Source organism: Rhynchophorus ferrugineus, unplaced genomic scaffold, assembly GCF_030347505.1.
Source record: "Rhynchophorus ferrugineus isolate W39M unplaced genomic scaffold, kcgeb_rfMv2 rfM11, whole genome shotgun sequence".
Lineage (NCBI taxonomy): Eukaryota > Metazoa > Arthropoda > Insecta > Coleoptera > Curculionidae > Rhynchophorus > Rhynchophorus ferrugineus.
Window position 1 is genome coordinate 3,125,772 of NW_027472590.1, and position 27,115 is coordinate 3,152,886.

The 27,115-nt window shown below is 33.8% G+C and overlaps 6 protein-coding genes and 1 long non-coding RNA gene across 11 annotated transcripts; 1 reads left to right on the forward strand and 6 right to left on the reverse strand.

Moving 5' to 3' along the window:
• Positions 1-7,520: 7,520 nt before the first annotated feature.
• Positions 7,521-9,628, reverse strand: LOC143205085 (uncharacterized). Of its 2 annotated transcripts, XM_076418157.1 has the most exons (5): positions 9,500-9,628; positions 9,320-9,432; positions 9,112-9,258; positions 8,652-8,790; positions 7,521-8,597 (listed from the first exon to the last, which is right to left on the reverse strand). In XM_076418157.1, the coding sequence occupies exons 1-5, from the start codon at positions 9,525-9,527 to the stop codon at positions 8,494-8,496; spliced, it is 531 nt and encodes a 176-aa protein (XP_076274272.1). In that variant the 5' UTR covers positions 9,528-9,628; the 3' UTR covers positions 7,521-8,493. The 2 variants fall into 2 exon arrangements, with proteins under 2 accessions (XP_076274272.1, XP_076274271.1); XM_076418156.1 differs by having other exon boundaries at positions 9,320-9,582.
• Positions 9,629-11,378: 1,750 nt separating this feature from the next.
• Positions 11,379-13,000, reverse strand: LOC143205086 (uncharacterized). The gene is made up of 4 exons (XM_076418159.1): positions 12,787-13,000; positions 12,512-12,661; positions 11,765-11,894; positions 11,379-11,705 (listed from the first exon to the last, which is right to left on the reverse strand). Exons 1-4 carry the CDS (start codon positions 12,862-12,864, stop codon positions 11,542-11,544), a joined length of 522 nt encoding a protein of 173 aa, XP_076274274.1. The 5' UTR covers positions 12,865-13,000; the 3' UTR covers positions 11,379-11,541.
• A 251-nt stretch (positions 13,001-13,251) lies between these two features.
• LOC143205091 (uncharacterized) lies at positions 13,252-13,916 on the reverse strand. Its single transcript, XR_013007760.1, has 3 exons — positions 13,734-13,916; positions 13,506-13,622; positions 13,252-13,452 (listed from the first exon to the last, which is right to left on the reverse strand). It is a non-coding gene; the product is annotated as an uncharacterized LOC143205091 (long non-coding RNA).
• A 676-nt stretch (positions 13,917-14,592) lies between these two features.
• On the reverse strand, positions 14,593-16,253 carry LOC143205079 (cytoplasmic 60S subunit biogenesis factor ZNF622). The gene is made up of 5 exons (XM_076418144.1): positions 16,095-16,253; positions 15,540-16,030; positions 15,295-15,488; positions 14,835-15,049; positions 14,593-14,775 (listed from the first exon to the last, which is right to left on the reverse strand). Exons 1-5 carry the CDS (start codon positions 16,196-16,198, stop codon positions 14,664-14,666), a joined length of 1,116 nt encoding a protein of 371 aa, XP_076274259.1. The 5' UTR covers positions 16,199-16,253; the 3' UTR covers positions 14,593-14,663.
• A 161-nt stretch (positions 16,254-16,414) lies between these two features.
• Positions 16,415-17,034, forward strand: UQCR-Q (Ubiquinol-cytochrome c reductase ubiquinone-binding protein). Its single transcript, XM_076418168.1, has 3 exons — positions 16,415-16,552; positions 16,649-16,809; positions 16,869-17,034. Exons 2-3 carry the CDS (start codon positions 16,653-16,655, stop codon positions 16,961-16,963), a joined length of 252 nt encoding a protein of 83 aa, XP_076274283.1. The 5' UTR covers positions 16,415-16,552; positions 16,649-16,652; the 3' UTR covers positions 16,964-17,034.
• Positions 17,003-21,386, reverse strand: LOC143205087 (putative RNA-binding protein EIF1AD). 4 transcript variants are annotated; one of them, XM_076418161.1, is made up of 2 exons: positions 21,275-21,386; positions 17,003-17,572 (listed from the first exon to the last, which is right to left on the reverse strand). In XM_076418161.1, exon 2 carries the CDS (start codon positions 17,569-17,571, stop codon positions 17,116-17,118), a length of 456 nt encoding a protein of 151 aa, XP_076274276.1. In that variant the 5' UTR covers position 17,572; positions 21,275-21,386; the 3' UTR covers positions 17,003-17,115. The 4 variants fall into 4 exon arrangements, with proteins under 4 accessions (XP_076274276.1, XP_076274275.1, XP_076274278.1 ...); XM_076418160.1 differs by lacking the exon at positions 21,275-21,386 and adding an exon at positions 19,226-19,349; XM_076418163.1 differs by lacking the exon at positions 21,275-21,386 and adding an exon at positions 17,967-18,029.
• On the reverse strand, positions 20,103-26,816 carry tam (DNA polymerase gamma, catalytic subunit tam). Its single transcript, XM_076418071.1, has 6 exons — positions 26,666-26,816; positions 24,927-26,602; positions 24,510-24,871; positions 24,176-24,454; positions 22,977-23,183; positions 20,103-21,634 (listed from the first exon to the last, which is right to left on the reverse strand). Exons 2-6 carry the CDS (start codon positions 26,573-26,575, stop codon positions 20,631-20,633), a joined length of 3,501 nt encoding a protein of 1,166 aa, XP_076274186.1. The 5' UTR covers positions 26,576-26,602; positions 26,666-26,816; the 3' UTR covers positions 20,103-20,630.
• Positions 26,817-27,115: the final 299 nt, after the last annotated feature.

Below are 27,115 nucleotides of genomic sequence, written 5' to 3' on the forward strand. Positions count from 1 at the left end.
TGTTTTGTATATTGATTATTCACATTAGACTATTCAAACTATAGTGCATTCAAAGTTTTTTTTGTACATACGTCATCAAAATATTTAATGTAATGCCTGCCAAAATTTGTAAATTCGGTTCAGAATCACACATTATTGTATTTTCCTTCTCATTTTATTCTAGTTAAAAAGAGATACAATGCTGTCTAATTGGCTCGAACACGTAAACAAATGAGCCTGTCAAAGTCGTTCGGTTGTTAGACGTATGCAAAATTCTTGAAAGCAATAGTTTTTTTTTTTTTTTTTTTTTTTTTTTTATAATTATATACATTGTTACTAGTCGTTGCCGACTAACCTACAATTTGTCCTTATAATAGCTTAAATCTAGGTATATATCTAATAGGACTCATCAGTCCTACATAGTCTCTAACATAATAATAATTGTTTTAACACTTTGAGTTTTTTCTAATGCACCTCACTGCACTACACTACAACACACTACACAAGTTCAAATGGTTTGGTCCTTTTGAGTCTGCGTCCGGTTTTGGTGTTGTCCAAGAGTTGTAATACTTCGAAATTAACATGAGAGTGAAGTCTCTCCTCATGTCTCTTTGCAATTCTTTTAATTTCTTGATTGACAGTCGGTATCTGAAGATCTCGATGTAAATAAATGGTCCGGTAATATCTGGGTGCACCTACGATGCTTCTTAGGACTTTGTTCTGGAAAACTTGTATTAGATTTATGTTGCTTTTTGCGGAACATCCCCATAATTGTATTCCGTATGTCCATATAGGTTTTAATATTTGTTTATATAGAAGTAATTTATTATGTATAGTTAATTGAGATTTTCTTCCAATTAGCCAATACATTTTTCTATATTTTAACTCAAGTTCTTTTCTTTTCTTTTTGACATGTTCCTTCCACCGTAGTTTTGCATCAAGTGTCATTCCGAGATACTTAGCATTATTGCTGTATGGTATGACAGTGTGGTTTATGGTCAATGGTGTAAGCGCGGCCTGTTTATAGGTGAATTGAACATGCACAGATTTGTTTTGGTTAATTTGTATTTTCCAGATTTGGGTCCATTTATTTATAGCGTCAGTAGCCTGTTGTAGGTTTCGGGTTGCTTCTTCGCTATTGTTTCCGACAGCAAGAATAGCAGTATCATCAGCAAATGTAGCCATTGTAATGTTTTCGATTTGTGGTATATCACATGTATAAAGTAGGTACAGAATTGGCCCCAGTACACTTCCTTGTGGTACACCTGCTTTAGCTTCTTTTATTGTAGAGTAAGCTTCCTCTTGTTTCACTCTAAACATTCTGGCTGTGATGTAAGATTTTAATAGTTCGGTGTGTTGCTTCGGTAATATTTTCTGTAGCTTATGGACGAGGCCTTTGTGCCATACCTTGTCGAAAGCTTGTGCTACATCTAAGAATACAGCTGAGCATACTTTATTATCTTCATAGGCTTTTTCAATAACATCTGTTATTCTATGCACTTGATCAATCGTTGAATGTTTGGTAATAAACCCAAACTGGTGTGTTGGTATTAGGTTTTTTCTCTCTATAATTGGTTTTAATCTTTTCAAGAGGAGCTTTTCAAATACCTTAGCTATCATCGGTAACAGTGAGATAGGTCGATAAGCTTTTATATCATTTGGTGATTTTCCAGGTTTTGGAACCATTATTATTTCAGCCATTTTCCAAACGTCTGGGACATATTTCAGTCGAAATGCTGCATTGATTAAGTTAGTGAGCTTTATAATACCCTTTCTTGGCAGATTGTGCAGCAATTGCCCTGTTATTAAATCATAGCCTGGTGATTTATTTGGCTTGATGTTAGTTTTAATAACGTTGGTGACTTCTTTCGGAGTTGTTAATTGAATTGTCGAATTTTCGCCGTCTATGTCCGGTAAAGTATGTTCAATTTCACTTTCGTTTGGTTTGAAAGTTTTCTCTAAATGGTCAGCGAATGCTTCTGCTTTCTCCAGGTTGCTGCGTGCCCAACTTCCATGCATGTTTCTTATCGGAGGACTATGTAGACAGGATCGTTTTAGGTATTTAGTGGCTTTCCAGAGCGAGTAGTCTGTGTTCTTGTCATCTGTTAAATTTCGTAGATAGTTATTTATGGAATTGTTTTTAATTTCCAAAATTTCCCTCTTCAACCTTTGTGTTATGTTGTTTAAGATATTCTTATTTTCAGGTGTTCTATTTTGCTGCCATTTTTTCCGTAGTTTTCGTTTTTCAGCTACCATTTCCTTGATTTCTTTCGGGTAATTTATTCCTTTGGTTGAAGTTTTAATTTCTGGAGTGTTATTCCAAGCAGCCTGTTGGATGTCTGCAACGAATTTTTCGGTTTCATAATTTAATTGGTCTTCTGTCTTAAGGGGAACATTTAGTTGAATTCGATTGTTTATTTCTTCAACAAATCCTTCCCAGTCTGTCCTCTTGTTGGTTAATGTTGGATTTTGTTGTTTTCTTATAATGTTTTCACTCAGCGTCAAAATCACAGGTGTGTGATCTGAACTTAAGTCAAAATTTTCTTCAACTTCCATGTAGTTAGTGGTTATGTTTCTAGCTATAAAGAAGTCTAACAGGTCTGGAGTTTTCTCTGGATCGGTAGGCCAATAAGTTGGTTTTCCTGTCGACATGTAACTGCACCCTAGCTCAGCAGCTGCTTTATGTAATTCATTACCTTTAGTTGTCGTCATTCTAGATCCCCATCTTGTATTTTTAGCATTGAAATCACCACCGATTATAAATTTTTCTCCTAGGTTGTTTAGAACATTCAAGTAATTTTCTTTTTTTTGGTTGTATCTTGGAGGGCTATATATGGAAGCTAATGTAACCCTGTATTTGCTAGATATAACAGTTACTGCCGTTACCTGATTTTCTGCTAAACTGAGTCCGGGTTCTTGATGATGGCATATATTATTTTTTATTATTATTGCACTTCCTCCTCTTGCTGTGTTAGCTGGATGAATGGTGTGGTAAAAGTAATAACCTCTAAATTTAATAAAGGATTCCTTTGTCAAATGGGTTTCAGATATTAAGCAAATATCTATTTTTTGCAATTCTAGGAATACTTGTAGGTCAGCGTGATGTTTCTGAATCCCATTAGCATTCCAAATTGCGATGCGGATGTCTTTACTTGCCATTTTTAGTTCTTGAGGCCACCGCCCTATTGTTTTCGAGTTTAAGTAATCTTTCAGAAAACGATTCAATAATCTTTTCCTGGTTGTCCAGCTTTGCTATAAGTTTCAATAGCAGTTCGTTGGTTGTAACGTCTTCTTTTTTTGTTTCTTTTTGAGCGGTTTGGTTTATGCTTTGAGCATAGGTCATTTCATCGTTGATTTCGTTGTACATTTTTGGTTGTTTATTTTGAGTCACTGTTTTTTGCTCTTTAGCCTGACTGATTTTATTTCTTCTCTCTTGGAATGTTTTCGCAACTACGCATCCTCTGTAGCTTGCTGGATGCGCTTCATTGCAATTCGCACATTTCGCTTTTGTTCCTTTGGGTTTTTTGCATTCTCCCGTGATGTGTTTTCCTGAGCATTTTACACACCTTGGTTCCCTTTTACAGAATTTTTGTGTGTGTCCATGTAATTGGCATCTCTTGCACTGTGGCACAAGATTTGCCTTTCTAAGAGGTTCTATTTTTACTTCGACTCCTAGAATTTGTTTAATTTCATAAATTGCTTTTATGTCCGTGTTATGTTGGAATGATAACATAAACAGTGGTAAAGGCTTCTTCTGGACAACTATTTCTCCATTGTTATTTTTATTTCGTTCTTTTTTCAGGATATTTGTGACGTCAGTACATTTAAGTCCATTTTTTATTAACTCTTCCACTATTTTAGTAGTTTTAGCTGTCGGTGGAAGCCCTCTTGCCATTACTTTAATGTCTCTGGTTTGCTTATCTTCATACGAGTGCCATTGTAATTTTAGGAATTCCAAGCACTCAGCAATTTTCGTAAAAGTTTTACGACATTCGGCGTTTAATTTGATTTGTCCATTGTTTAATGTTGTTGCTCTAAATAGTATATTATTTGTTTTCATTGTTTCATATAGCAAGTCAAAGTCTGTGACATTACTTACTATAATTGGAGGTGGTCTCGGCACTTTTATTTCTTTATTCAATTCTTGTGCTTTAATGGTTTTTGGTTGTTGTGGTGAAGCTTCAGGTGTGTAGTTTGCTTTTCGTTTCTTATTTCTTTTAACTGTTATCCAGCCTACTTCTTTTTGCAATTCTTCCTCGTCTGTTTCATAGTTTACAGGCAATTTGTTTTCAGTGCACTGGTTCACTACGGGAATGCTAGTTGGATTGTATGTGTTTTGGTTTTTTATTAGGAGTTGTAGTGCATCTAATTGTTTTTGCATATTTGTTAGTGCAATTTCCAGATTCCGTCGGGCTGTTTTGAAAGCAATAGTGATAAAAGGTTATAACTCTAACCTATAAACTATTGTGGCTGTAGAATTAACTGTAGTTTTTAGATGTACTATAATGTTAAAATAAATTATATTTGATAACATTTTTGTTTAATTATTTTATTTAGATTAGAATTTTGTTGTATATCCAAGTCCAATTGAACTAAAACTCAGAGTTGATGTGGCAACATCGCGACGTTTTGACGTCACAAATTTAGATGACATATGTCTACACAAAATAACATTGAGTAGGCTATATATCAGCCACTAAGACGTAACTTATGGTGTCTATTAGTTTGCCTATATATTATCACAATTCAGATTATATTCTAACATATTTTAACAAGAATTTAGATTAAAACCTTCTTCAATCTTTTAAACGTCTTTACTAATAAAGTTCCAATAAATTATCTTATTTATTATTTTTTATTATACCAACAAGGTTAAAACTAAAGATAAGTTATTTTTCAATGTCTCAAACTAATAAATCCTTAATTTTATTTATTCTAATTTTATTTTTGCTGTATATCTCAATGTAATATTCATGCTCAATATCCGTTAAATTATTTAACGGTTTATGTAAACTTTTTATATTCATTATTGTTACTAAAAATAAAAAAAATCTATACTATATGTAAACTATCAATAATTAACTTATGTTATCATGAAAATTAACATTACCTTACCATTATTTTACGTTCCACAAATATCAAAATATATTTTAACAAAAATTTAAGTTTATACATCTGCTTCTTCTTTCTCGAACATTATTACTTATTATCTTTCAACGTTTTGTCCAATATAATGTTTTTATTGGCACTAACAACTTAAAAAAAAAGAGATTTTTATTGTATATATTGTTCTATAACTATATTAATAAAAAATGATATTAAAATAGGTTAAAACATCTTCCATAAACGTTAATATGAACTATATTTCTAATGTTTATCAAACTTAATTTTTTGGAATAAATATTAATCACGATAGTAAGATATAAAACATAAATGGCACCATATTATTATTTCAATAATAAATAACTAATTCCCATACCCAAAAACTCATAAATTGTTAATAATCCAGTAACAAACTTTAAATGTTAGGTTACAATTTAATTCTTCTTCTAATAACTATATTTTTACACAAAAGCTGGACAATTATAACATATCTAACAATAAAAATGAAACAACCTTAATTGAACTTTTGATATAGTTGTTTATTCAAGTGATAATTTTTATTTACTGTTCGATATTAATATTTCCAAAATATGTAATCATTATACAAGCATTACAATGTCTAAAACTAATAAATCATTAGTTAGTTCATATTTATTTTCACTATAAATATATTGCACCGATTCAGAAAACAAATCACCGCCATTTCGATATTAATTTAGGTTAGAATCTAATTCTCCTTACCTAAGTAATCAATATGTCAGACATTGAAATTAACATTAGTGTCTAAGATATTAGTTTCCTGTATATACCAAGATTTTTCAAACTTTTAAAAATGTCAACTTTTTACCACAAAGCTTTATTAAACCTAATTTAGATTAAGATTGTTTTGAGCTAATGTTGGGGGTCTAATGACTATTTTAAGATGAAAAAATGCTGAAACAGAGTACCTAACCTTAAAATTACGATGTAACCGAAACAAATTGCGACACCCTCGTACAAATCGAACGCCTATGGATCGAAGATGTTAAAATCGACTCTGAGACGAGATTCAGGCTTGGCAACATTAAATTTTTCATGTAGTCATCGAGATATGACCTTAATACATCGCCGGTTAAAAGCAAATTATCTTTCCTGATGCTCATAAATACATATCACCCATATATATATATATATATATATATATATATATATATATATATATATATATATATATATATATATATATATATATATATATATAGTCGCAGATGAATAACCCGTGATACAGGCACTGCGCACCTAGCTTCCAACCACACGGCACCGCTCGAATACAACAAAAACAATTTTAATGAGTTTGCGAGGTCGTTGGTTCCCTCGGCCATCGGCGAAGAAGTCAGCAACATGCCGCGATATTTTTAGAAAGGCATCTCTGACCAATCAGACTATCGCGAGACATTAGACTCTTTATGTCGGCCTTATCGTGCCCGCGCATTTTCGGAAAAAAAGTTTATTTTTCCTTAGGGCAATTAGTACGACAGCTATAAATAGACACAATTGATCTTTGTGGCTAATATTAGCCATAACGTTATGGTTTAGTGATAAATAATGTCGTTTGTCGTTCATTTTTAGCGTTCTTTAGTTAAATTTTGACATTATATTATTAAAATTACTTCCAGTGTGAGGTTAACAATATAACGGTGTCATTTAAATTACATGTTCAATTCGTATACAGTATATTTCAATATATAATGTCTCAAAATTAACGCTTGTCACATTTTAATATTAAATGAGGTTAGGACTTAAATCTTCATCCACCAATAATAAGAAAATGTTTTCTTCGTTAACTCATAGCTTAAAATTGACTCTTAACATAATATTTTAGTATTAAATAACCTTACGATATTTTTCTATAGTAATAGAAGGAGTACAATGATATCATTTGTTATATCATCTGCCTATATTCATCTAGATAATTAATGTCATTTTATGTCAAAGCATAATGTATCAAAATTTATGTTTACCATTTAATGTTAAATGAAGTTAGGATTTGTAATGTATATGTTAGGTTAAGATGTACATCTTCTTCAAATAGCGAAAAAACTGTTTATACTTACATCGCTATACATTGCTAGAAAATAAGCAATAAAATAAATGACACTATAAAAATATTCAAAAAATCAATGATACATTTCTAAAAACGGACAATTTTCAATTTACTTTGACAGTATCAATAGTTTTTCTGACTATTAAATAAATAATTAACAAATTCTACAACAATAATTACTAAATAATCTATTAAGGATAATTGGTACATTCTTCTTCTTTTTATTTGTTAAAAAAATTACTAGAGTATATTTTAATAAATCATATATACAAGAAATAACGTCAATATAATTAAAAGGTTAGGGCATTTTTCTTTTTAGGGTAAATCTTTGTGTATGACAATAATATACAAATAATTTTATGTTTTTACTATATTACAATTTATTGTTTTACTATTAAATACATAATGAACAAATTTTACAAAAATAGTTAAATCTAATATACTTTAATATTATTAAGGTTAAGTAGTAACTGTTCCTCTTTTTATTTTTCAAGAATGTGTCTAGAGTATATTTTAATAAATCATATATACAAGAAATAATATCAAAATAAAACTAAAAGGTTAGAGCATTTTTCATTTTTAGGTAAATCCTTGTGTATAACAATAACAAAGAAATAATTTTATATTATCATGACATTACAATTAAATTTTCTAAAAATAAACAGCGGATTACATTGCACGTTGCATATATACATTCCTCTTGGGTGTCATAGCCTTTGATAATGCGAACAAAATTCCACTTAGCCAAAATAACAAATTCGAAAGAAGCCTTTTATCGCGCTGGTTGTATACGTACGTATCCTTGAGCAACTCGCAAGACAACCACATAGTGAAAATGATGAAATTTGTACCAAAAATATCGGCAATCTCTTTTTATAAATAACCATTTGAACTATAGTCCAGATCGGTTCGATTTTTTTTATTATATGTTTTGGCTTCCATAAAAATTCGAATCGAGATAACGGGCCTAAACATTAAATAACATGTGTTTGAATATTCCAAACGTACCGACATCGATATCGCATTCTTGGAAATCATTCATTAATTTAGTCATGGCTCTCTTGGTAACTAACCTAAACTTCTTTTTACATTAATCAAATCACCATTAGTATTTTTGGTTTGAACGTTCAGAACTTCGAAGGTTCAAAATAATAAAACGCAATTTTTTACATAAAGAATTATACAAGAAATCCATAAAAGTCGTTAGTAATCCAAAATGACTTCAGCTATCTGTCAATCAAAATTAAATGTCTTCAGTCAAAATGATTTGACTTTAGAAAGACTACATAACCTATAATACCAGAGAAACTTTTTTAATCCACATAACCTCAATATGTTTTTATATCTTGCAAATTGAGATCAATATACACCGGTTTGTTTCGAAAATACCGATATCTCCTTAGGATAACGACCCAAAATGTCCATAAAACCCCTAAAAACAATTATAGTACTGCATAAATCAACACACTACGCCAAAATTACTTACCCAAAGCTGTTACATTAAAAAGAAAGATTTTTTTAGTCCTATTTATCGGGGCGTTTAAACTTTTAAAAAAGCTTAAAGTCAACATTGAAAAGAACATAAAATTGACTACAAGCCAGAGTAGAAGAAATACAGGTTTTTCCTAGAAACAAAAAGAATTAATATATTGTTAGTTTTACGTGTCAAATATGTGTCAGATTGAACCAAGAGATAATATATCTGAACCATACAAAAATATATATTCACTACTTTAGTGGTCTTCAATTAATAATATATCTGTCAAATTACATTACAAGTCAATATACATTGAATGTATCAAATTTAAATTATAGATAGCGCTGTATAAATTATTATTAACGCTCGAACGGTTAGATTAACAGCGGTAAATTTTGACTAAGCCAAGCAACGTTGCCATATGTACGGAATTTTCTGGACAAATTAGGAATTATCTGTTATCACTTACATATCTCTGTCCTGCAATGAGACAACCGATTAACAAGAAATGAAGAATAAAATGTCCAACAACATACAAAATTTCGTACGTAGACACGGGGAATTCTTCATCTATCATATCTTTAATCGTGGTATAAATGCCCAATATGGTCATGGACTGGAATAAATGAAATTTGTATCAGTTTAATTATAATTTTGATGTTAACTTTTATAGTTACCAAATGCAGGAAAGCAAACACGTATAGACAGTCCCATTTGATCTTCGTTACAGCTGTTTTGAGACGATTAAATCCTATTAACATCTTAAACGGTTGGAACCTGACTAAACTTCCTGGTTGTAATATAAATTTGAAGGGAATCATACGTGAGAATATCATAAAGAAAAATGTTTGGCGTACCTTTAACAAAATAAACTGCAGTAATCATTTAGTTTTCGAGTGTTCGTATAAATAAGGACACGCATACGACAATATCACAAAATCGAATAAAAGATAAGATATTTCGATAACATAGAAAGTGTTATCAGCTGTAGTCATCCCCGTATATTTTTTATCAATTGCAGATATTAAAAAAGGTAAGACGACCAGTAAAACATACGAATTGGTCAAATGATGTGTACTAACACCAAGAAAAACAATATAAAACAGTATATTATTTGATATTTTTATTTCAATATATAAATATTGAATTGGTACTTGGTCTACATATCGACTTATTTAGTTTTCCATGAAGATCATTCGATTAATAAATCATGACAGCTGTTAAATTATCTGTTATATTTATTATATTTCATAACAGATTCGACACGAACATATATATCTACCAAAATTTTCGTAATATTTAATTTTTTTTGTACAATTTTGTAAAACATTCTTTTTTTTTATTATATGATTTTCGTTATATAATATAACTATCCTGACTATCCTAACTTATTAAATCTCACTGTATGTGTCTATTAATCAGTTCGTATGGTAGTTTCGAATCACACTCATTATGGGTTCAATGGGGATATCGCGGTGAATCTGGTTGTTGGAGTCGTAATATGGGGCATCGACGATGACTCGCAACACTTTATTCTGGAACCTCTGGAGGATAGCTATGTTAGATTTGCTAGTTGTATCCCCCAAGGGTTGTTTGCATTTTGTCACTATATGTTTTTTCCATGTATTTAACGTTATCTGCTTGCGGAAGTTCATGATTATTCAATTTTACTGTAGGACATGTTCTTCTACAAAGGGTGAATATTACATGGGTAAATTGTGTCTCATTTGCTTTGTTACACCACGTTTTCAACCGCAATTCGACTTTGTTAAGGTGAAGTTAGAGGTTTCTTGTGGCTGATATTGGATCCTCGTGTGATGATAAAACCGCTATCTGATCAGCATATCCTGCAACAGTAGTGTTTCTTGAGGTCGGTAGGTCAGCTGTATACAATAGATGTAGCAATGGGCCAAGAACACTGCCTTGCGGAATACCCGAATATATTGGGTGTAGGTCAGTGTATTCGTCACCCTGTTTGACAATAAAATGTCTATCTGTGAGGTATGATTTCAGCAGTTGAAAGTGCGTATGGAGCAAAAGCTTTTTCAATTTAACATGCACTCCAGTGTGCCAAATAAGGGACAGTGCAACAAGTATTTGTAAAATTGTATGTAACAGTAGTGACTATTTTTGAAGAATCATAACTGGTATTCGGTAAACTTCTTGTAACCTGATTTTGCGACATTGACATTTAAAGTTGAGGGCTCCTATTTTGGTAAATATTTATAAAGACTTTTTTGGTACTTTCAAGTATTACAAATATTGTATATTCTTCAAGTATACAAATAATTTACAAGAACTACAATTTTGTATTGTTATTATGATGTTTATATATTGATAAATAATTATATATTGCTTCAGTTTCTCTTTTTTCTTTTCAAAATCAATTTAGAATAAGAGATGTTTATAAGGGGTTCTTCGTATTACATTTTTGACATTATAGATGAAAAATGTACCAAATATTTTAACTCGAGGGTCATATTTCCTTTATATTTATTTCGTGAATTTCGTAAAATTCCTAAATTTAAAATAGTTTTTTATATTAGTATTTTATTCTTTAAACATACGAATAATTTGCAAGAACTGGCAACGTTGCAAGTTTAAATCTTCGTGCAAATGCCATGATTCTCCAGAATCAGACTCTCGCGTATGTAACATCGGGCATTTTTGCCGTAGGACTAAATAATTTTACGCCAACAAATCTGTTATAGGTGTCAAAACAACGACAAAGACAAATTAAGGCAGCGATGACCAATACAACATATTTATTTGATTCATGTACATAATTAATAACCGAGAACAAGTTAAAACGTTTTTATATCGAGTGTTTTTCATTCTCTATCAAATACTAACAGCAAAAAAAAGCAATATAAAAAAGGATATTGGACATGAGCTCATCTTAGACAGTGGTGGTATCCAAGGATTTTTCGGGGAATGACACCAGAGGATTCGTACGTAGGTTGCAGGCGATTTCTTCAACGCCAGCTAGCACAGAACTGTTGTTGTAGTTATAAAGCTCGACGTAGAAAGCGTAGACATTGCACAAGCCGATCCAGAGAATAGCTGAAAATGATTTAGTATACACGGCGTCAGAAAACATAATTATATAATTATATACTTACGACAGAGACATAACAGCCCAAACAACACTATTGAGAATTCGTTATACACGTTCATAGCTGAAAATATGGTAAGAACAAAGGCTATGATGAACTCTAAGAGGATGTAGAGTAAGACCCATTTGTCTTTGCCCTGAAATAATAAAACAATAACATTTCTAGAGTCTTAAAAAGTAATTTAACAGATCACAGAAAAAATATTATGATATCTCTGCTCAGTTAACATAGTATCAGGCGTACCAGAAAGTCACGCCGGTTTTTATCTCTAGGCTTAAGTATGCGTTAAGTACTCTATGAATGATTTTGCTCAAAGGACAAACAGTTTTTTTCTGGACAAGATATATAGAATCAAACAGCCAATAGTCTGAATAAATATATTTTTTTGTTTTTCTTGAAAATTATGTAGTTTTTTCTATAATCGGTAATGACTATCCGGTACACCTGGTGGTACGGAAATATTGATGACATTACAACACTGACAAATTCTGGAAATGTATTTCATCAATAAATAGCAAAGTTATAGGTTGTTTCATGTTATTTGTTTTTTGATATTTACATTTAACTGGGTACGTAAACAAGTAGGCTTGGAGTGACTACTTTTTAAGATATTAGCTAGACACTATGATATCAACAAAATGGTAAAAAAGTAACTGAGAATAAAAAAAACTATTTGGCATCAAACTTAATTTACGCGAGTTCTGAAATCGATTCGAAGTTCTACCACTACGGAAAAAAAAACTCGTTACTTACTTGAACTATTGCAACAATCAGAACCGTGCCAGATAGTAAATTCAAGATCCCCACGCCGACACCAACGGCAAAATACGTGTGAAATGTTTCCTCGACGTGATTTTTATTCAGCCATACACCACCACCTATCAAGATTCCAATACCCAGGGCCTATAAAAGAAAGACTCCTGTAAATATCACGAACAACTGAATTATATTTAAAAAAAATTAAGAAGTGTTTTCTGAACTCTCTGTGCAATATAATGACAATTTACCCCATAAAATTATGTACTTACCAGATTAGTTAAAGCCATTATCATTGCCCATGTTTTCAAACTGATGAAAAATCGTAAATTTAATTTTCTCGCGACCATTTCGAATATTTGTCACTAAACCGAACGTCGATATTCACTTGTTATGTGTTATATTTCATTTATAAGTAGGCTTGTAAACTTACGCCGTTTGTGAACATAGAAAACGGACCGAAAATAAGAAAAGAAAGACGCTGAGACCAAGCGTCGACGTCGCGTACAGACGCCAGGAATCTGGACGCCTGGAACTCGGATGTAAATAGCCCTTGTACGAGGGTAGCTCGTGAAGAACAAGAAAAATAAGCCGCAAGACAAAATATAAGTATATCAACACAAAAAGTACCATACAAAGGAAATCACTAATACATAGCTATAAAAAAGCTATCAATTTGATAAAAATTAAATAATATTAAGCAACATTGATTTTTTTGCGTTAAAATGCTAATATTTAATATTTATTTTTATCTAAATGCACCTGTGACAAACAGGATTAAAACAAAAACATGTTTTAAGTATTCATTTATTTTCTCGTACGTTACTAAACCAAGAAAGCCCTCAGACATCAAGCTTTCGACGTTCCTGGTTTACTTGATTTATAATTCACGTTACTCTTACTTCTAGTTACTCTTAACGGTATAATAACACACTGACCTAAAATAATTATTTACGAACTCTGATTAAATCACTGTTTGCCTCATAGATACCTCTTTTTGTAGTAGACATCGGCAAGGATTCTAAATACTTTTCACGTTCTTCATTCAAATATTCCATGTAGATCGTGTGATACCAAGAAAGACATCTTGTATACGTAGCTAACAGAACTATAAAAATGCGTAAATCACACCTTGTTCGATATTCGACACGTGTCGTTTAGACGTTGATATCTCCATTCAATTGTTTTATTACAGGCAAGGGCGCATCATGATACTCACCCAAAACTAATCCGTTAACTATTAGCTGGAATACGTCCTTTTTCTCGCTTGTTGTTAATGTACAGACAAACATCAACAACACGCAAAGTACATAAAGGAAGAAACCAAAGTCTGAAAACCAGTTCTTAAATAAATTCTTCTGTAAAAAAATGTTAACAATGAATTATCATAATTAATGTAGTTGAATGCAGTTCTTTATTATTTTTTAGTATTTCAATATGCTTAGTAGGCTTTTTCATTTTTTAAATTAAATATTACACCTGTGCGTTTTTTTAATTATATTAACGGTTAAACATGATAAGAGAGTATTCATAAATCATTCAGTTTAGAAAAACAAAACGAAAAACCGCTTACTATAAATATCAAATAAGTCATTAACCCTAGTACTACCCCTGTAGTTAACAAACTAGTTATATAAATAGAAGCGCGTAACATGTCTACACGTGAAGAAACAATACCAGTATAAATTATACAGGTAACAATAATGACCTAAAAAAAATATATGCTTTAAAAAGACTATTAAAAACATAAAATTTCTTACTTCTATCGCTAAGGCTATTCCTGTACCTATGAATTTTGCTGCTTTAATAGAAGAATAATTACAACTAAATAAACCCATATTTTTTATCCATTTTTTAATAACTGTCACTATTCCCTTCATTTGTCAAATTATGACAATACTTCCACTAGTGTCAGTAAAAAAATTAGTTAAAATCTGCAGTGTATGTTGTAGAGCCTCAACTATAGCAATGAAGCCTTAACATTATTTAAAAGGCAAACAACAATTTAAGCCAATCATGACAACAATTCTTATTTAAATAGGAACTCACTTGGGCAAAGAACAAAACAATAAGTACACAGTATTTTGACACCAGGCTTTATTAACCATATTTATATAATAATCTTGGATGTATAATACAAAACAATAATTTAAAAGTTGACTTGTTGTCTGAAATGTTTTTGCAGCTTGTTATTTTTCTGTCCCAGCTTCATCATATACCTGGACTGCATTCTTTTCATATAATGAATATCCCTCGCTTTCCTGCAAGTCAAGAAGGTCAAGTTTGAGTTTGAGAAGGAAAATGTACAAAGAATACTAACTTTGCCGCTGCATCTTGATCAGTGGCTGTCCAACCCAGTGCCCTGTAACTAGCCAGGACTTTATGAAGTTTTTTATCGCCTTTATTTGATACAACCACCGCCCTGTTGGGGTTGATGCTTTGTTTATAATATCTCATGAGGCTTCTGTGACCAACAGTGACTCCAGAAGGTAAGACCAACTGATACTCTGAGCCATCAATTTCATTAATCATTACCTAGAATCAAAACCCATTATTAAATTATATTAAGATAGTTAAAAATAGTGTTGGGAACTGTCAAACAAAAATGACTATCAACTACTTTTTACTATCGAATGAAACCTCCACCTTATGTTACAAATGGAAAAAAACATTCAAAGCTTGCATTTGACTGAAATAGTAATTACTATTTCCATTCCACTACATTTTTGACTATTGACTATTTTTATTCGTTAGTTCCCAACGTTAGTTAAAAAATGTACCTCTTGATCTGGGTTTGCATCTTCACCCTCATTATCTGGATATGAACTTGAGTAATCATAAAAAATAGCATATTCAGCCAATGCCAGTCCTTCATGAATCATCTTACAATGTCCTTTATCCATCATATGCCTTCTAGCTGCATCAGCTGAGTGAAATGTCCGTCCTTTCTCATTGCACCAAAGACACATGAAACCTGAAACAAAACATAATGAGAACTCGCAAAAACATCATGGATATTAATAACCTTCTGATACTTTCTCACCCAGATATCTTAGTAAACCTTCAACATCTGTACAGTACTCAATATCTGGTATGAAAAAGGAATGTTTTATAGTCATGTGCTCTAGATTTTTTATAAAACTGTTACTATGCTCCAAACAAAATAAACAATCATTGTTATCTATTGGGTTTTCAACATCATCAAGCCACTCATCGGAGTCCAACTCCTCCACTTCTGAATCGACAGACATTGCTTCATCATTATTGTGAGATGAATTTGTTTTGTTGTTTGTTTTTACATCTTCTACCACATTTCTCTCGTTATCCTTGTGCTTTTTAGAATTCAAATGATTGTTGTAAGCTTTCTCATTGCCAAAGTTCTTTTTACATGCCTGACAATAGACATTGTGGTTTTGTTTTGATATCTCGTCCTCATTTCGTTGATTGTGCACTCTTCGTTGAAACTCCTCGCTCGTTACAGGTGGCAGTTCAGCTACTTTACGTTTCAAATTATACCTGTCGTCGAAAAACACCGATAACCCAATAAAACAATAGTGATGTTAATTCACATATACTTTACCGATGCCAATCAGATTTATAATGCAGTCTCTGAATTTCCGGCTCTTTAAAGACAACTCGACATGATATACATGTGAAAGATTCTTTAATGATATTAAATTCCATAATTTTTACACAATATCGCTCTCGTATACTTCAAACATGACAATAAAAAAGGTTAGGTTCATTCGTTCTTCTTTTAATATTTCTGCTTTGGCCCAATAATATTAATATAAATATATATTAAATAAAAAATATTTAGTTAATTTATGAGATATATTGCGAGTATCATTAATTTTCTCGACAAGAAAATTATGTTTGCTGAGTAACTGAATTTTATCGATTTTTTTTCGTATCAAACTTAAGAAGAAGATACATATTAAGCAATCCATCTCTGTTGAGGCATAATAGTTGTTTTTTCTTTATACATCGCAATTATTTGTTATAATTATTGTAACTTTTTATTAAATATTTATTAGAGTAAGTTTTATCAAATTTCATTAAAAAGTCGTTATTTTAATTTAGTTAACTGAACAATAAGCTATAGGTTATATTATATAATAATTTTGTTCATAGAATCATGGGAGGTCACGGATTTGGTCATTTATACAAATTGAGACGTATCATTACTTACAGACTTTCTCCATATGAATTGAAGGGCTTCAAAGGTATTGTTTCACATGGATTCCCAAACACTTTGAGGAGAACATTGGAGAATGTACCCTATATGGTTCCACGTAAGTGTTATGGTTGCTTGATCTTTATTACTAACAGTTAACAATATTTGATATTGTAGCACTGGGTCTTGGATATGTCATATATGATCAGGTAGAAAAAGAGCATCAAAGGACGATGAGAAAAAATCCTGCAGATTTTGAAAATGATCAATAATTAGAAACCTGATTTTAGTATCTTTAGAAAAACTCCATACAAATTATATTAAATATATTGTATTAAATATACTTGGTATATTATTTATTCCACCTTAACAAAATGTCATCACATATAAATATAATCTATATAAACAGTAACTTGTAAAATTGTTAATTTTTTACACTGGTAGAATAATCACTTTCCTCTTCGTCATCACTATCTTCTGAGCTGCTTTCATTGGATGTATCTGTATCACTGCTATCTGATGATGATGAAGGAATCTCCTGAGGTCTTGTCTTCTCTTCATTAGAAAACCTTGCGGGCCACACATTCTCTTGTTTGAAATATTTGATGTGTTCGGGAACGAGTATCTTCACAATTTCTCCCTTTACTTTATCGCCTTCCTTTATAGGTTCGATCAAGAGATAGTCACCCCGCTTTATCCACACGTTCTTGCGGAATTTAGTTGGCATTGAGACTAGGTAATTAGCACCTTCAGAGTCTTCAATTTCACAGAGGTTACTACCGCGGGCATTAACTAATCTCACTATTTGCTGTTCTTCGGTCGGTAGGTCGAAATCGTTTCGGTCCAGAATGATTTGCTTAGATTTGGCAACCTGCGACATTCTGAAACAAAATATCAAACTTCATACATATTATTCAAATAGATCAAGTGTTCTAGCGTCAAAGCCGGTTGTTAAACTTATTCCTCATGTCAACTTTCAACAAATCCATTACTAGATCATAATGTTCTTTTCAAATTTTACGTTACTTTCAATTTTATCATTACAGGGAGTAGTATTTCGTCATATCACTGAGAAAGTTAAAATAGTGATATATGACTTATGTCTTGTCATTCTGAAACTAACTGAATTATGTACTTTATTGAAATAAATCATCAAACTTAGTGCATGTCATTTGTCAAAGTCATCTATGATATCAGTTTAAAACATACATACATTTACCGAGAAAATTATTGATTGATTAAATAATTGCAACTATCTGTACGGAATTAACTCACCATTATTTTTTCACAAACCAATATAATCACTTTTTATAACTTGACATCTCAATATTTGATATGTTTGAGAACAAATGGGTTAAAATAGCAAGTCAAAAAATATTATAATTTGTCAAGATATAATTTGATTATATATACATGCAAAATATATAATATAATTTAATAAGATTAAGAAGTGATTTAGTTCGAATTGATCCTTCAAAATAATTAAATCTTAATAGTTATCATAATTTCAGCCATAACAACGGTTACCATGGCAACGCATAACAAAGGTTACCATGGCAACGCATAACAAATTATAAATCAACCTGAAGCGGATTTTCCGTGTTGATTATAACCTAAAGAAATAAAGTCAAACGTCATCGTAGTGACAGATCCCTTTTTTGTGTTTCGATCAAAATTATGAGTGCCAATACGAAAAATTCACCGAACTATATCTATGCCGAGGCCTTTCAAAACTACCTCAAACACTCGGAAATCATAGGAGGAACCATATACGAGCAGAGCGTCGTCGTAGACAATGCTTTCAAGATAATGCTAGACCTGTTTCACGGTTTCAACAAATACAAAAAACCGGCCAGCCCTCTGTCGGAACAGTACTTAACCGATCCGCTCTTCCAGGAAATAGAGAAGATCAAGACGTTCGAAGCCAAGGCCAGCGATTACATATTTCAGATCACGCTGATCTGCAAGAGCATTAAGATATTCGAGTGGGTGCGCGAAATTGATATCGAAAAATTCATCGCCAAGCTCAACAAGTACGTGCAGTTTTACCAGCAGAAGGCACAGAGCGAGGCTGACTCGCTGGGATTAATACATCTGGAGTGGTTGAAGAGCTGGAACCAAGTATACGATGATTTCTCGACGTATATCAAGACGAATTGCAAAAATGGAATAGTGTGGTATGGTAGTGCGTCTATTCCTGTGCATTCCGTTCTGGGAGATGTGCCGGCGGTGCAGAAAACTCATCAACATCAGGTTTTATTGGAGGATATCAACAGAGGTGAAACAATACAGAACATCCTGCATGTATTTGCAACGGGACCGGATACTACGTCCAAAGTATTCGAGAAAAAAGACGAGAAATGGTTGATACAAAACCAAAAAGGTAATCACAAAGACCTGGTGTTGAATACGGCTAGGAAGGACGAGTGCATATCGATTTCAAACTGCGAGGATTGTACTATAGTCATAGAAAATATCATAAACTCCATCAAAGTCGAGCTCTGCAAGAAAGTCACTGTCCTGTTAAGACATACCTCGACAGCGCAGATTCAAGACTGTAAAGACTGCAATATACACTGCTTCGACAAAATTATCAGCGTCGAAATGACGTCCTGCGAGAACTGCGGATTGTATCTCTCCGATAAATCTCTAGACACTAATATTTCCACGACGAAATGTATAGGAACTGGAGTCAGCTTCCCATTCGACGACGGTCTATACAAAACTTTCAAAATATCGGACACTATCAGGACTAAAATAATACCCAATAATGGAATTGACATGAAACCGTGCTAAATAAATGACATCTGTCATTTTCAAGATAACCTAACCCTACTTTCATTAAACCTTAAGAGAACAAAGAAAAAACCACGGAATTGACATCAATGAACAAACAAACGACATCTGTCACTGTCAGGATAAACTAACCTTTATTAAATCTCAATTTAAGTAACTAAACCGTGTATCTTATTAGTTACGTTATCTATTAATTTATGGTTTTGAAACTGAAAATAAGCTGGATCAAGGCTAAGATACATCTAGAAAATATTACTTTTTTTTAATTACTTAATTTGATGCCAAAAAAGGGCAACGATATTTTGTGAACTGTTTAATTCAAACAATAAATTAAATTATATTCAGGTATAAAAAAGTGTTACAAATTGAATAAAATAACATTTTGTTCTTAAGAATCTCTATGTTCATCTTTTTTAGCGTTCTGCGATAAGGTATCACTGAACCAACCTGGTGAGTGGCCGTTGGCTTCAAACCTTCAATATCCAGATGGTATTACGATCGACATAGTTTATAATTATAAAATTCAGTCACTGTCAAAAAATAATGAAACAATAGAGCAATAACTAAAATTTAACTTTCGCTGTCAAAATAAAATAAACAAAAGTAACAAAACAATACGTCTTCAACTGTTTATTTTGCCTTAAAAAATGAAAGCTGATTATATTTTTTTAACATAAAATTAAATGATTATTCCGAACAAAGTAAGTTAACTTATATCCAGGTATAAAAAAGGAGTTACAAATTCAATAAAACGACATTTTGTCCTTAAGAATCTCTACGTTCATCTTTTTTTAGCGTTCTGCGATAAGGTGTCACTGAACCAACCTGGTGAGTGGCCGTTGGCTTCAAACGTTCGATATCCAGATGATATTATGATCGCCATAGTTTATAATTATAAAATTCAGTCACTGTCAAAAAATTATGAAACAAAAGAGCAATAACTAAAATTTAACTTTCGCTGTGAAAATAAAATAAACAAACGTAACAAAACAATACGTCTTCAACTGTTTATTTTGCTTTGAAAAATGAAAGCTGACTATATTTTTTTGACATAAAATTAAATGATTATTCCGAACAAAGTAAGTTAACTTATATCCAGGTATAAAAAAGGAGTTACAAATTCAATAAAACAACATTTTGTCCTTAAGAATCTCTACGTTCATCTTTTTTAGCGTTCTGCGATAACGTGTCACTGAACCAATCTGATGACTGGCCGTTGGCTTTCAAAATGGCTTGATATATATCGAGACCTTCGCCGAATTTAATGTTGTAGCCCTTCTCGAGCCCGTGAGGGTTGCTGGGCGTGCGACAATCATTGTCGCATTCCTTCCTGAGTACGTGATCTACTTCGACGCTCGAGAAAAACGCGACGGACTGCGGAAGATCCCGGAGTCCGAGTTTGTGGACGAAAAAGCTTCTGGTGAGGAGATTGGACACGTGCAGAGCCAGGGCGGCCTTGTACTTGTATTTCTCGGGTACCAGATACCGGACTTCGTCGTGGAAACTTATGCAAAACCGAACGTGGTCTCCCATGATCCATTTCATGCACACCAGCATCAAATGCAAGAAATCCACGGCTCCGGATTGCACCACCCAGTTCACCCTGGTCGTCAAGAACTGGTCGTCGTTTTGTTGCGTTTGGGGTTCCAGGGCACGGGTGAGTCGACAATTTAAGAAAGGCGTAACCGGCGCCGGGCTATTGGCGATCTCTTCCAGTCGGTTGAACATGGCCGACTCCGTACCCCCCACCCATCGGGACTTATGGAACATCTGATCGATCGTCTTACCGCTGGCCTTGGCCAACTGGAACGCCTGCCACTTCACGTAGGTCTGGACCGGGAAATCGTTCTCGAATTCCGGCTTCAGACGGTAGATCCTCTGGCCCTTGGTCAGGGCGAACATCTTGACGGCCTTGCTCCGCGCCTCCGACTCACTCATCGACGGATTGAATTGTTTTAGGAGACGCTCGGCGAACTGCTGGCCGGCCCCGTAGATCCGAGCGTAGTTGATCACTTTCGCGTGGTCCCTGGATATTCCCACGGCCTTGGCGGTGACGCTGTGCATGTCCGTCTGTTTGGCCTTTGATCCCGACAGGGTCATCCAGCCGAAGGGCGTGGCTCCGTGACTTTTCGCGTAATCCGCGTCACCTAGAACAAGGTCTGTCTTTATACCGGGTCGGTATTTGAACAAACGGTACCGTGCCCATTGAAAAGATCGAAATTCGACGTAAATAGCGGCTACATCTGGAGAATCCCAACCGTTATTCGGTAAACTTAAAATTTCCGCCTGATTTTGCGACGTTGCCATCGAGAGATAGAATCCAACGTATTACAACGGCCGTTTTGGATCTGGCCCTGATACTGGTAGAAACTCTGCATTGTAAGGTTAAGAATGTTGTCATTTATAGTTTATTTGTTCTTGTACCATTCATATTTTGATTATAAACGGCAGGCAGTAATGGATAAATCATCGATTTGTGAATATTGTCAAAAGAGGTATTATAACACTTTTAATCTGAACAGACATATGAGGACATTCCATCCAACTGCGTATCCGTTCAATTTTAACTTTGCAAATTGTATTCAATTCTATATTTTAGTCATAGTTGACCCTGCGAAAGTAAAAATACAGGTAAATAAGACTCGATGTCCTTTATGTTAATTATTATTTATCAGAATCATAATTCGTTGATCATATAGTCAATCTACAGCACTAAAAAGGTTGGGCGTTCCCATTTTGGTCAAAAAAACAGGAATTCACAAGAGTGTATCAAAGGGCAAGAGGTGAAAGTTACTAAAATTAGATAAAAATACAATTGCAACCAAAGTAGCTGCTAAAATTTCACTGGACGTTATATTGGATGAAACCCGAGCTAATTTAAGTAGTGGCAATTTGAAAATACTAGATTTATTGGCTCATAAAGATTCATATAATATTCAGCAAGCAAACCAATTAAGTTCCACAGGTACAAAACATAAAAGTGACGCTACAATTGTTGAAGCATAACCAAATGAGTTCAAAAATACAGGACGTATATTATATAGGTCACAATCTTAGTTTCAGAGTATCTGCCCTTATATTTTAGTGCCATGAAAGATATAATATTAAGTAATTTTTATATTAATAAATAGATTATATTTGTTTCCCTACATGTTGTTTTATTTTCTCTTTTTCCTTTCAAAATTGAATATGTTTATAAAAGGTTAAATAACTATGATTAAACTTGTTAACGTTAACTTGTGAATTCAAGAAAATTTATTCTATTTATATTATATTCTTCAAATATACTTATAATTTTCAACAACTGGCAACGTTGCAGACTCAAATTCTTGTGATTATGCGGGAATTCTCCAGAACTAGGACCTTGTTTCGATATATAGGCAACACTGGGGAAATTTTTTTGTCCAGTTCAATCAATAGATTGAACTGGGGGAAACAACATTTCCCCAAAGCTTCCTATAGAAGTTACACCCCCTTGACCGTGCCTACCCAATATACTGGCTATCCACAGTTCCTGAGAGTCGACATCTGCCCCCACGATACTGTAACCGGGAGGGGCCTGAACCATGGCCTTCAGCTCACTGCCAATCCTCTCGCTGTGAGCGTTCGACGCCGTCATCCAGGTGGGCTCCATCGCTCTTCTTGTTAGAGTACCGCAAACGACCACCTGCGGTATTATGGCGCCGAAAGACCATCCTACCGGAAAATAATCGGTTAGGGAAAAAGTATCTTCAGTTTTTCCTAACAGATGACTTTAAAATTCCATATATGTATAACAATATAGTGGGTTTGAAAGATGACAGCTCAGACGATTTAGACATCAAGATAGCGTCATTCGTTTGCTCAGTCAAAAGCTACTGCGCTTTGAAAATAGAGGTTCCAGAAATTAGGCCTATCTCATCTCGAGACACTGCTTTAACATCATTTTGAACCATTTACATAGGACCGGATACCAAAAATAACGTAGATAACAGTGAAATATTTAAATGACCGAATTTCCTTTTGTGAATCACCGTTCAAATAAAGCCATTTTTGAAATGAATAATTACAGGTGATGAAAAATGGATTACGTGCGATAACAGTGTGTGCGGTGCTCCATCGCGGTTCTGGTTAGAGTGCCGCAAACGAAACCGAATAACTATAATTTGGGTCTCTACTGTCAATTTTTTTTGTATAATTCCGTTTTGCCAACTAGGATTATCTGGACTGGACCTACCGTTTAACGTAGGCTCCGAACCACGGATCATTTTCCTTGTCGGATTTTACACTATTGCCTAAGGTCAATCACAAATATTAAACAGTCACACATATAAATTTACGACCATCCCCCGCATGATTCGAACCCGCGACTATAGAAACAGTAAGAGGACCGTCCTGTCGCCTTTACCACTGCGCCCAACAAGCCGGCATCAATAATTAATGTTATTTAAAACAACGGCCAGAATTGGTCAATAAGAAAAGTGAAATATTGCTCTTGAAGACGTTGAAGAAGTTTGTGTTCAGCTTTTAGCGCAGCAAACTTAGAAGTTGTACGAAAAAGCATCAAGCGTCAGCAGCAAAATACATCATTAATCGGCGTTTTAAAATAGATATGCATAAGTTCGCCTTGACAACCATGAAGAAAAAAAACGAAATTACTTTTTCCCCTGCCCATTATAATGAAAGAACTCGTAGATACCGGCACGTACCTTCAACTCTGAGACCGGCAGGGAGACCCTCCTGAGGCAACCACACGATCATCTGATCCAGTATCCGATCCCTGTTGTTCCTCCAGTACGACAGTTTCCTGGCGATCGTCAGTATCTCCTCGGCGCTCTCCGTATCGCCGGCCAGCACGTTCTCGGAGAATTTGTTGAGGAAATCTTTCGCCAACGGATTCCCGACATTACACGCCGCGCCGTCTTTGTGCGGCAGCTTGAAGAACCAACAACATCCCTCTATCTCTATACCGCACCAAATGCCAGTGCCTAAAGGAAACATCATAAATAACGACCAGAAATTTGTTTCTCTCTGTATAGACACCTTTATATAAACCACCGGTTTGATCCTTCTTCACTCGGGAGTAGAACTCCTTTCTCATCAAGTTTTCGTCGACGCTCTTCGAAATATTCACGTTATCGTTCACGTTCTCCACTATACCAGCTTTACCTGTCAAAACGGGGCACTTCTCCAACAATTCCCTCAGGGGAAGCTTCCTCTCGTAGTCGATATCGTCGGAAAATGGAACCAAAAACCCCCAACCTTTTTTCTTCCGGTGATATAAAGGATAACCCTCCCACGTTAAAGACAACAGGACCGGTGTTATCTTCATCGAGGTACTCAATAAATGGGGACCCGGTATCCAGTCGGGTGTAGAATCTGGTTTTGTACAGAGTTTCGTGTACCTTAGAACAAATTATCGATTAAATAACGACAAGACAATAAGCTCGGTTTACTGACCAGTTGGGATATCCTGGAAGAAGTGGTCTGACTTTCGGTAAATTCTCTTTGGTCTTCCATAACTTCCTGAACTTTCTTTCCAGGTAAATCATTTGGTCATCTACATAATCATCATTGTCTTCGTCTGTTTCGGTCGTGTCTCCGATAAAATCAAGCAGCGCAAGTTTCTTCTTGCTCGAAGTTGCGCTCTGTTTGAGCTTCAGATGCTTAACATCCCAATCTTCATTCCAAAGCCAGACGTCCTTTTTGTATTGCTCGTCGTGCATCAGCTGGCAGGCCTGATCTGCCCTTCTGGCGAGAAGAATTTTGCTCTCGTTTTCCAAGTCTTCGAACGACTGTTCCGACTCCGATATATACCTGTTCCAATTTTGATTCAACGGCAAATAGGCCGTGCCAAGCTCCATCATGCCGGCTAAAGTCACCGGATGGGGAAACCTTTTCAGGAACAGGGGATATAGTTTCTGAAGTATTTCATAGGTCGCCAGGACGTCATTAGAACAGTAATCCATCACGTTTTGGAAGTCGTTTTGAATGTCCGTTATATTCCCCTCCACAAAAATATTTCTCGTCTCTTTACTAATTTCTTTACCACAATATAAACGATAAACATCACGTAAATTATTGAGGGAACTGTAATTTTTCCACAAATTTACCTCATCGCTATACTCGTCAGTATTGGATGATTTCATAATCGCTCTTTGGTAACTTGTTAAGCCGCTTACGCAAATATGAAGGCTCATTGTATCTAAAAACCGGGTACCTGTTCGGTTTAACCAATATTGCTCCTTAATCCTCGCTCTATCATATGAGACATTATGACCGATGACAATTTTACTTTTTAAATGACGCTCATTTAATTGAAATCCATTTTCCGAGTTTGTACTTTCCAGTGGTATTAAACTAGAAATTTGATACTGATGTGAAGTATGTGGTCTGGAACTACCATCGATGAGGGTAGAACTGACCCAGCCGTACCACGCTTTGTTCGATACCGCTGTGGCAACAGTGGGTAATTTACCTACAGTAACGCAAACTTCAACATCAAAAACTATTGCATCCTCCAAGGGATAATCAACTCTAACGGGTGTTTTGCCTGGCTCATATCTGGTCCAACCTTCCTTCATCAACCAAGTATCAGGTTTTTGAGGAACCTTTTCCAAAAGTTCCATTATGATATTTTTATACGGCTTCACTAATTGTTCTCCAATATTTAAAAAATGCTCCTCTATATTATTACCTTGTAGTGGAGGCAATTTAAAATCTACATCAGGTAAAAAATCTATGTCATCACTACTCATATTGTGCTTAGATAATTCTTTCTTAATATTCTTTAAAAGTTCGTTACCGCAAGTAGGACCAGGCCCGTCTAAAAACACCTGATCATAGATTGCCTTGGAAAGCATTTGAATTCCCAATTCATTTTTTCGACGGTTATTTACAGATTCTAATTTTCCTTCAACTTCCTTTGAATTATCTTGTTTCTTTGATGATTTCTTTAAAATCTTTTTGTCCATCTTTTTCAGACCGACTTTATTAAGAATTCTAATATTAAATTTTGGTAGAGTTTCGCTATACCAACATTTATATTTGGACCAAGTTTGCAGACGCAAAAGTGTATTTTTTGTTGATAAATATGTTAAAGATGCCATAGAGATACTTTGAACTAGTAATAATAACTATAAGAAAACGTGACATAAAATGTAAACATACAGGCTCAATTTATATATAACTAATCTTACCTTATTCAATTCAAACTGAGCTTGAAAGAAATTTAAAAACACAGTTTACCACTTTTTAACCTCACTTTTTCTTTCACGTTTACAATTTACTACCAAACTCTTAATTTTGACTCTTAATGACCAATGACAAAATAAATATTGGACCAAGTAAACGTAAAAACGATAATAACCTCCAAATTATAATTGTCGGTTGTAATCGATTACTTCAAGCGAGAAATGACAGATGTCAACATAGACAATTTTTAATATAAAAATTATGTGATATTAACATAGTAAGTAGATCCAGTTAATATATATTAGACACATTAATAGCAAATATATCTGCAACAAAATAATAATAATGTATCAGAGCAAATGAATATTAGATATTAACCTTAATTTGTAAAATGTTTAATATATGCAACTTTTCATACTTTAAATAATCGATAGATCATATTATTTCCTCGATTA

Excerpts from the sequence above, each read along its gene's own strand:
- LOC143205085 (XM_076418156.1), bottom strand. The coding sequence starts at position 9,478 with ATGATATTCTCACGTATGATTCCCTTCAAATTTATATTACAACCAGGA. Across the intron at positions 9,259-9,319 it reads TGTTTGCTTTCCTGCATTTG|TCCATGACCATATTGGGCAT; the intron begins GTAACTATAAAA and ends CATTTATTCCAG. Across the intron at positions 8,791-9,111 it reads TCATTGCAGGACAGAGATAT|GAAAAACCTGTATTTCTTCT; the intron begins GTAAGTGATAAC and ends TTTTGTTTCTAG.
- LOC143205086 (XM_076418159.1), bottom strand. The coding sequence starts at position 12,864 with ATGGTCGCGAGAAAATTAAATTTACGATTTTTCATCAGTTTGAAAACA. Across the intron at positions 12,662-12,786 it reads TAATGGCTTTAACTAATCTG|GCCCTGGGTATTGGAATCTT; the intron begins GTAAGTACATAA and ends TTTCTTTTATAG. Across the intron at positions 11,706-11,764 it reads TGGGCTGTTATGTCTCTGTC|CTATTCTCTGGATCGGCTTG; the intron begins GTAAGTATATAA and ends AATCATTTTCAG.
- LOC143205079 (XM_076418144.1), bottom strand. The coding sequence starts at position 16,198 with ATGGAATTTAATATCATTAAAGAATCTTTCACATGTATATCATGTCGA. Across the intron at positions 16,031-16,094 it reads TATAAATCTGATTGGCATCG|GTATAATTTGAAACGTAAAG; the intron begins GTAAAGTATATG and ends TTTCGACGACAG. Across the intron at positions 15,050-15,294 it reads ATGCAAACCCAGATCAAGAG|GTAATGATTAATGAAATTGA; the intron begins GTACATTTTTTA and ends TTTTGATTCTAG.
- UQCR-Q (XM_076418168.1), top strand. The coding sequence starts at position 16,653 with ATGGGAGGTCACGGATTTGGTCATTTATACAAATTGAGACGTATCATT. Across the intron at positions 16,810-16,868 it reads TGTACCCTATATGGTTCCAC|CACTGGGTCTTGGATATGTC; the intron begins GTAAGTGTTATG and ends TTGATATTGTAG.
- LOC143205087 (XM_076418161.1), bottom strand. The coding sequence starts at position 17,571 with ATGTCGCAGGTTGCCAAATCTAAGCAAATCATTCTGGACCGAAACGAT.
- tam (XM_076418071.1), bottom strand. The coding sequence starts at position 26,575 with ATGGCATCTTTAACATATTTATCAACAAAAAATACACTTTTGCGTCTG. Across the intron at positions 24,872-24,926 it reads CTTCCAGGATATCCCAACTG|GTACACGAAACTCTGTACAA; the intron begins GTCAGTAAACCG and ends ATTTGTTCTAAG. Across the intron at positions 23,184-24,175 it reads TGCCGGTCTCAGAGTTGAAG|GATGGTCTTTCGGCGCCATA; the intron begins GTACGTGCCGGT and ends ATTTTCCGGTAG.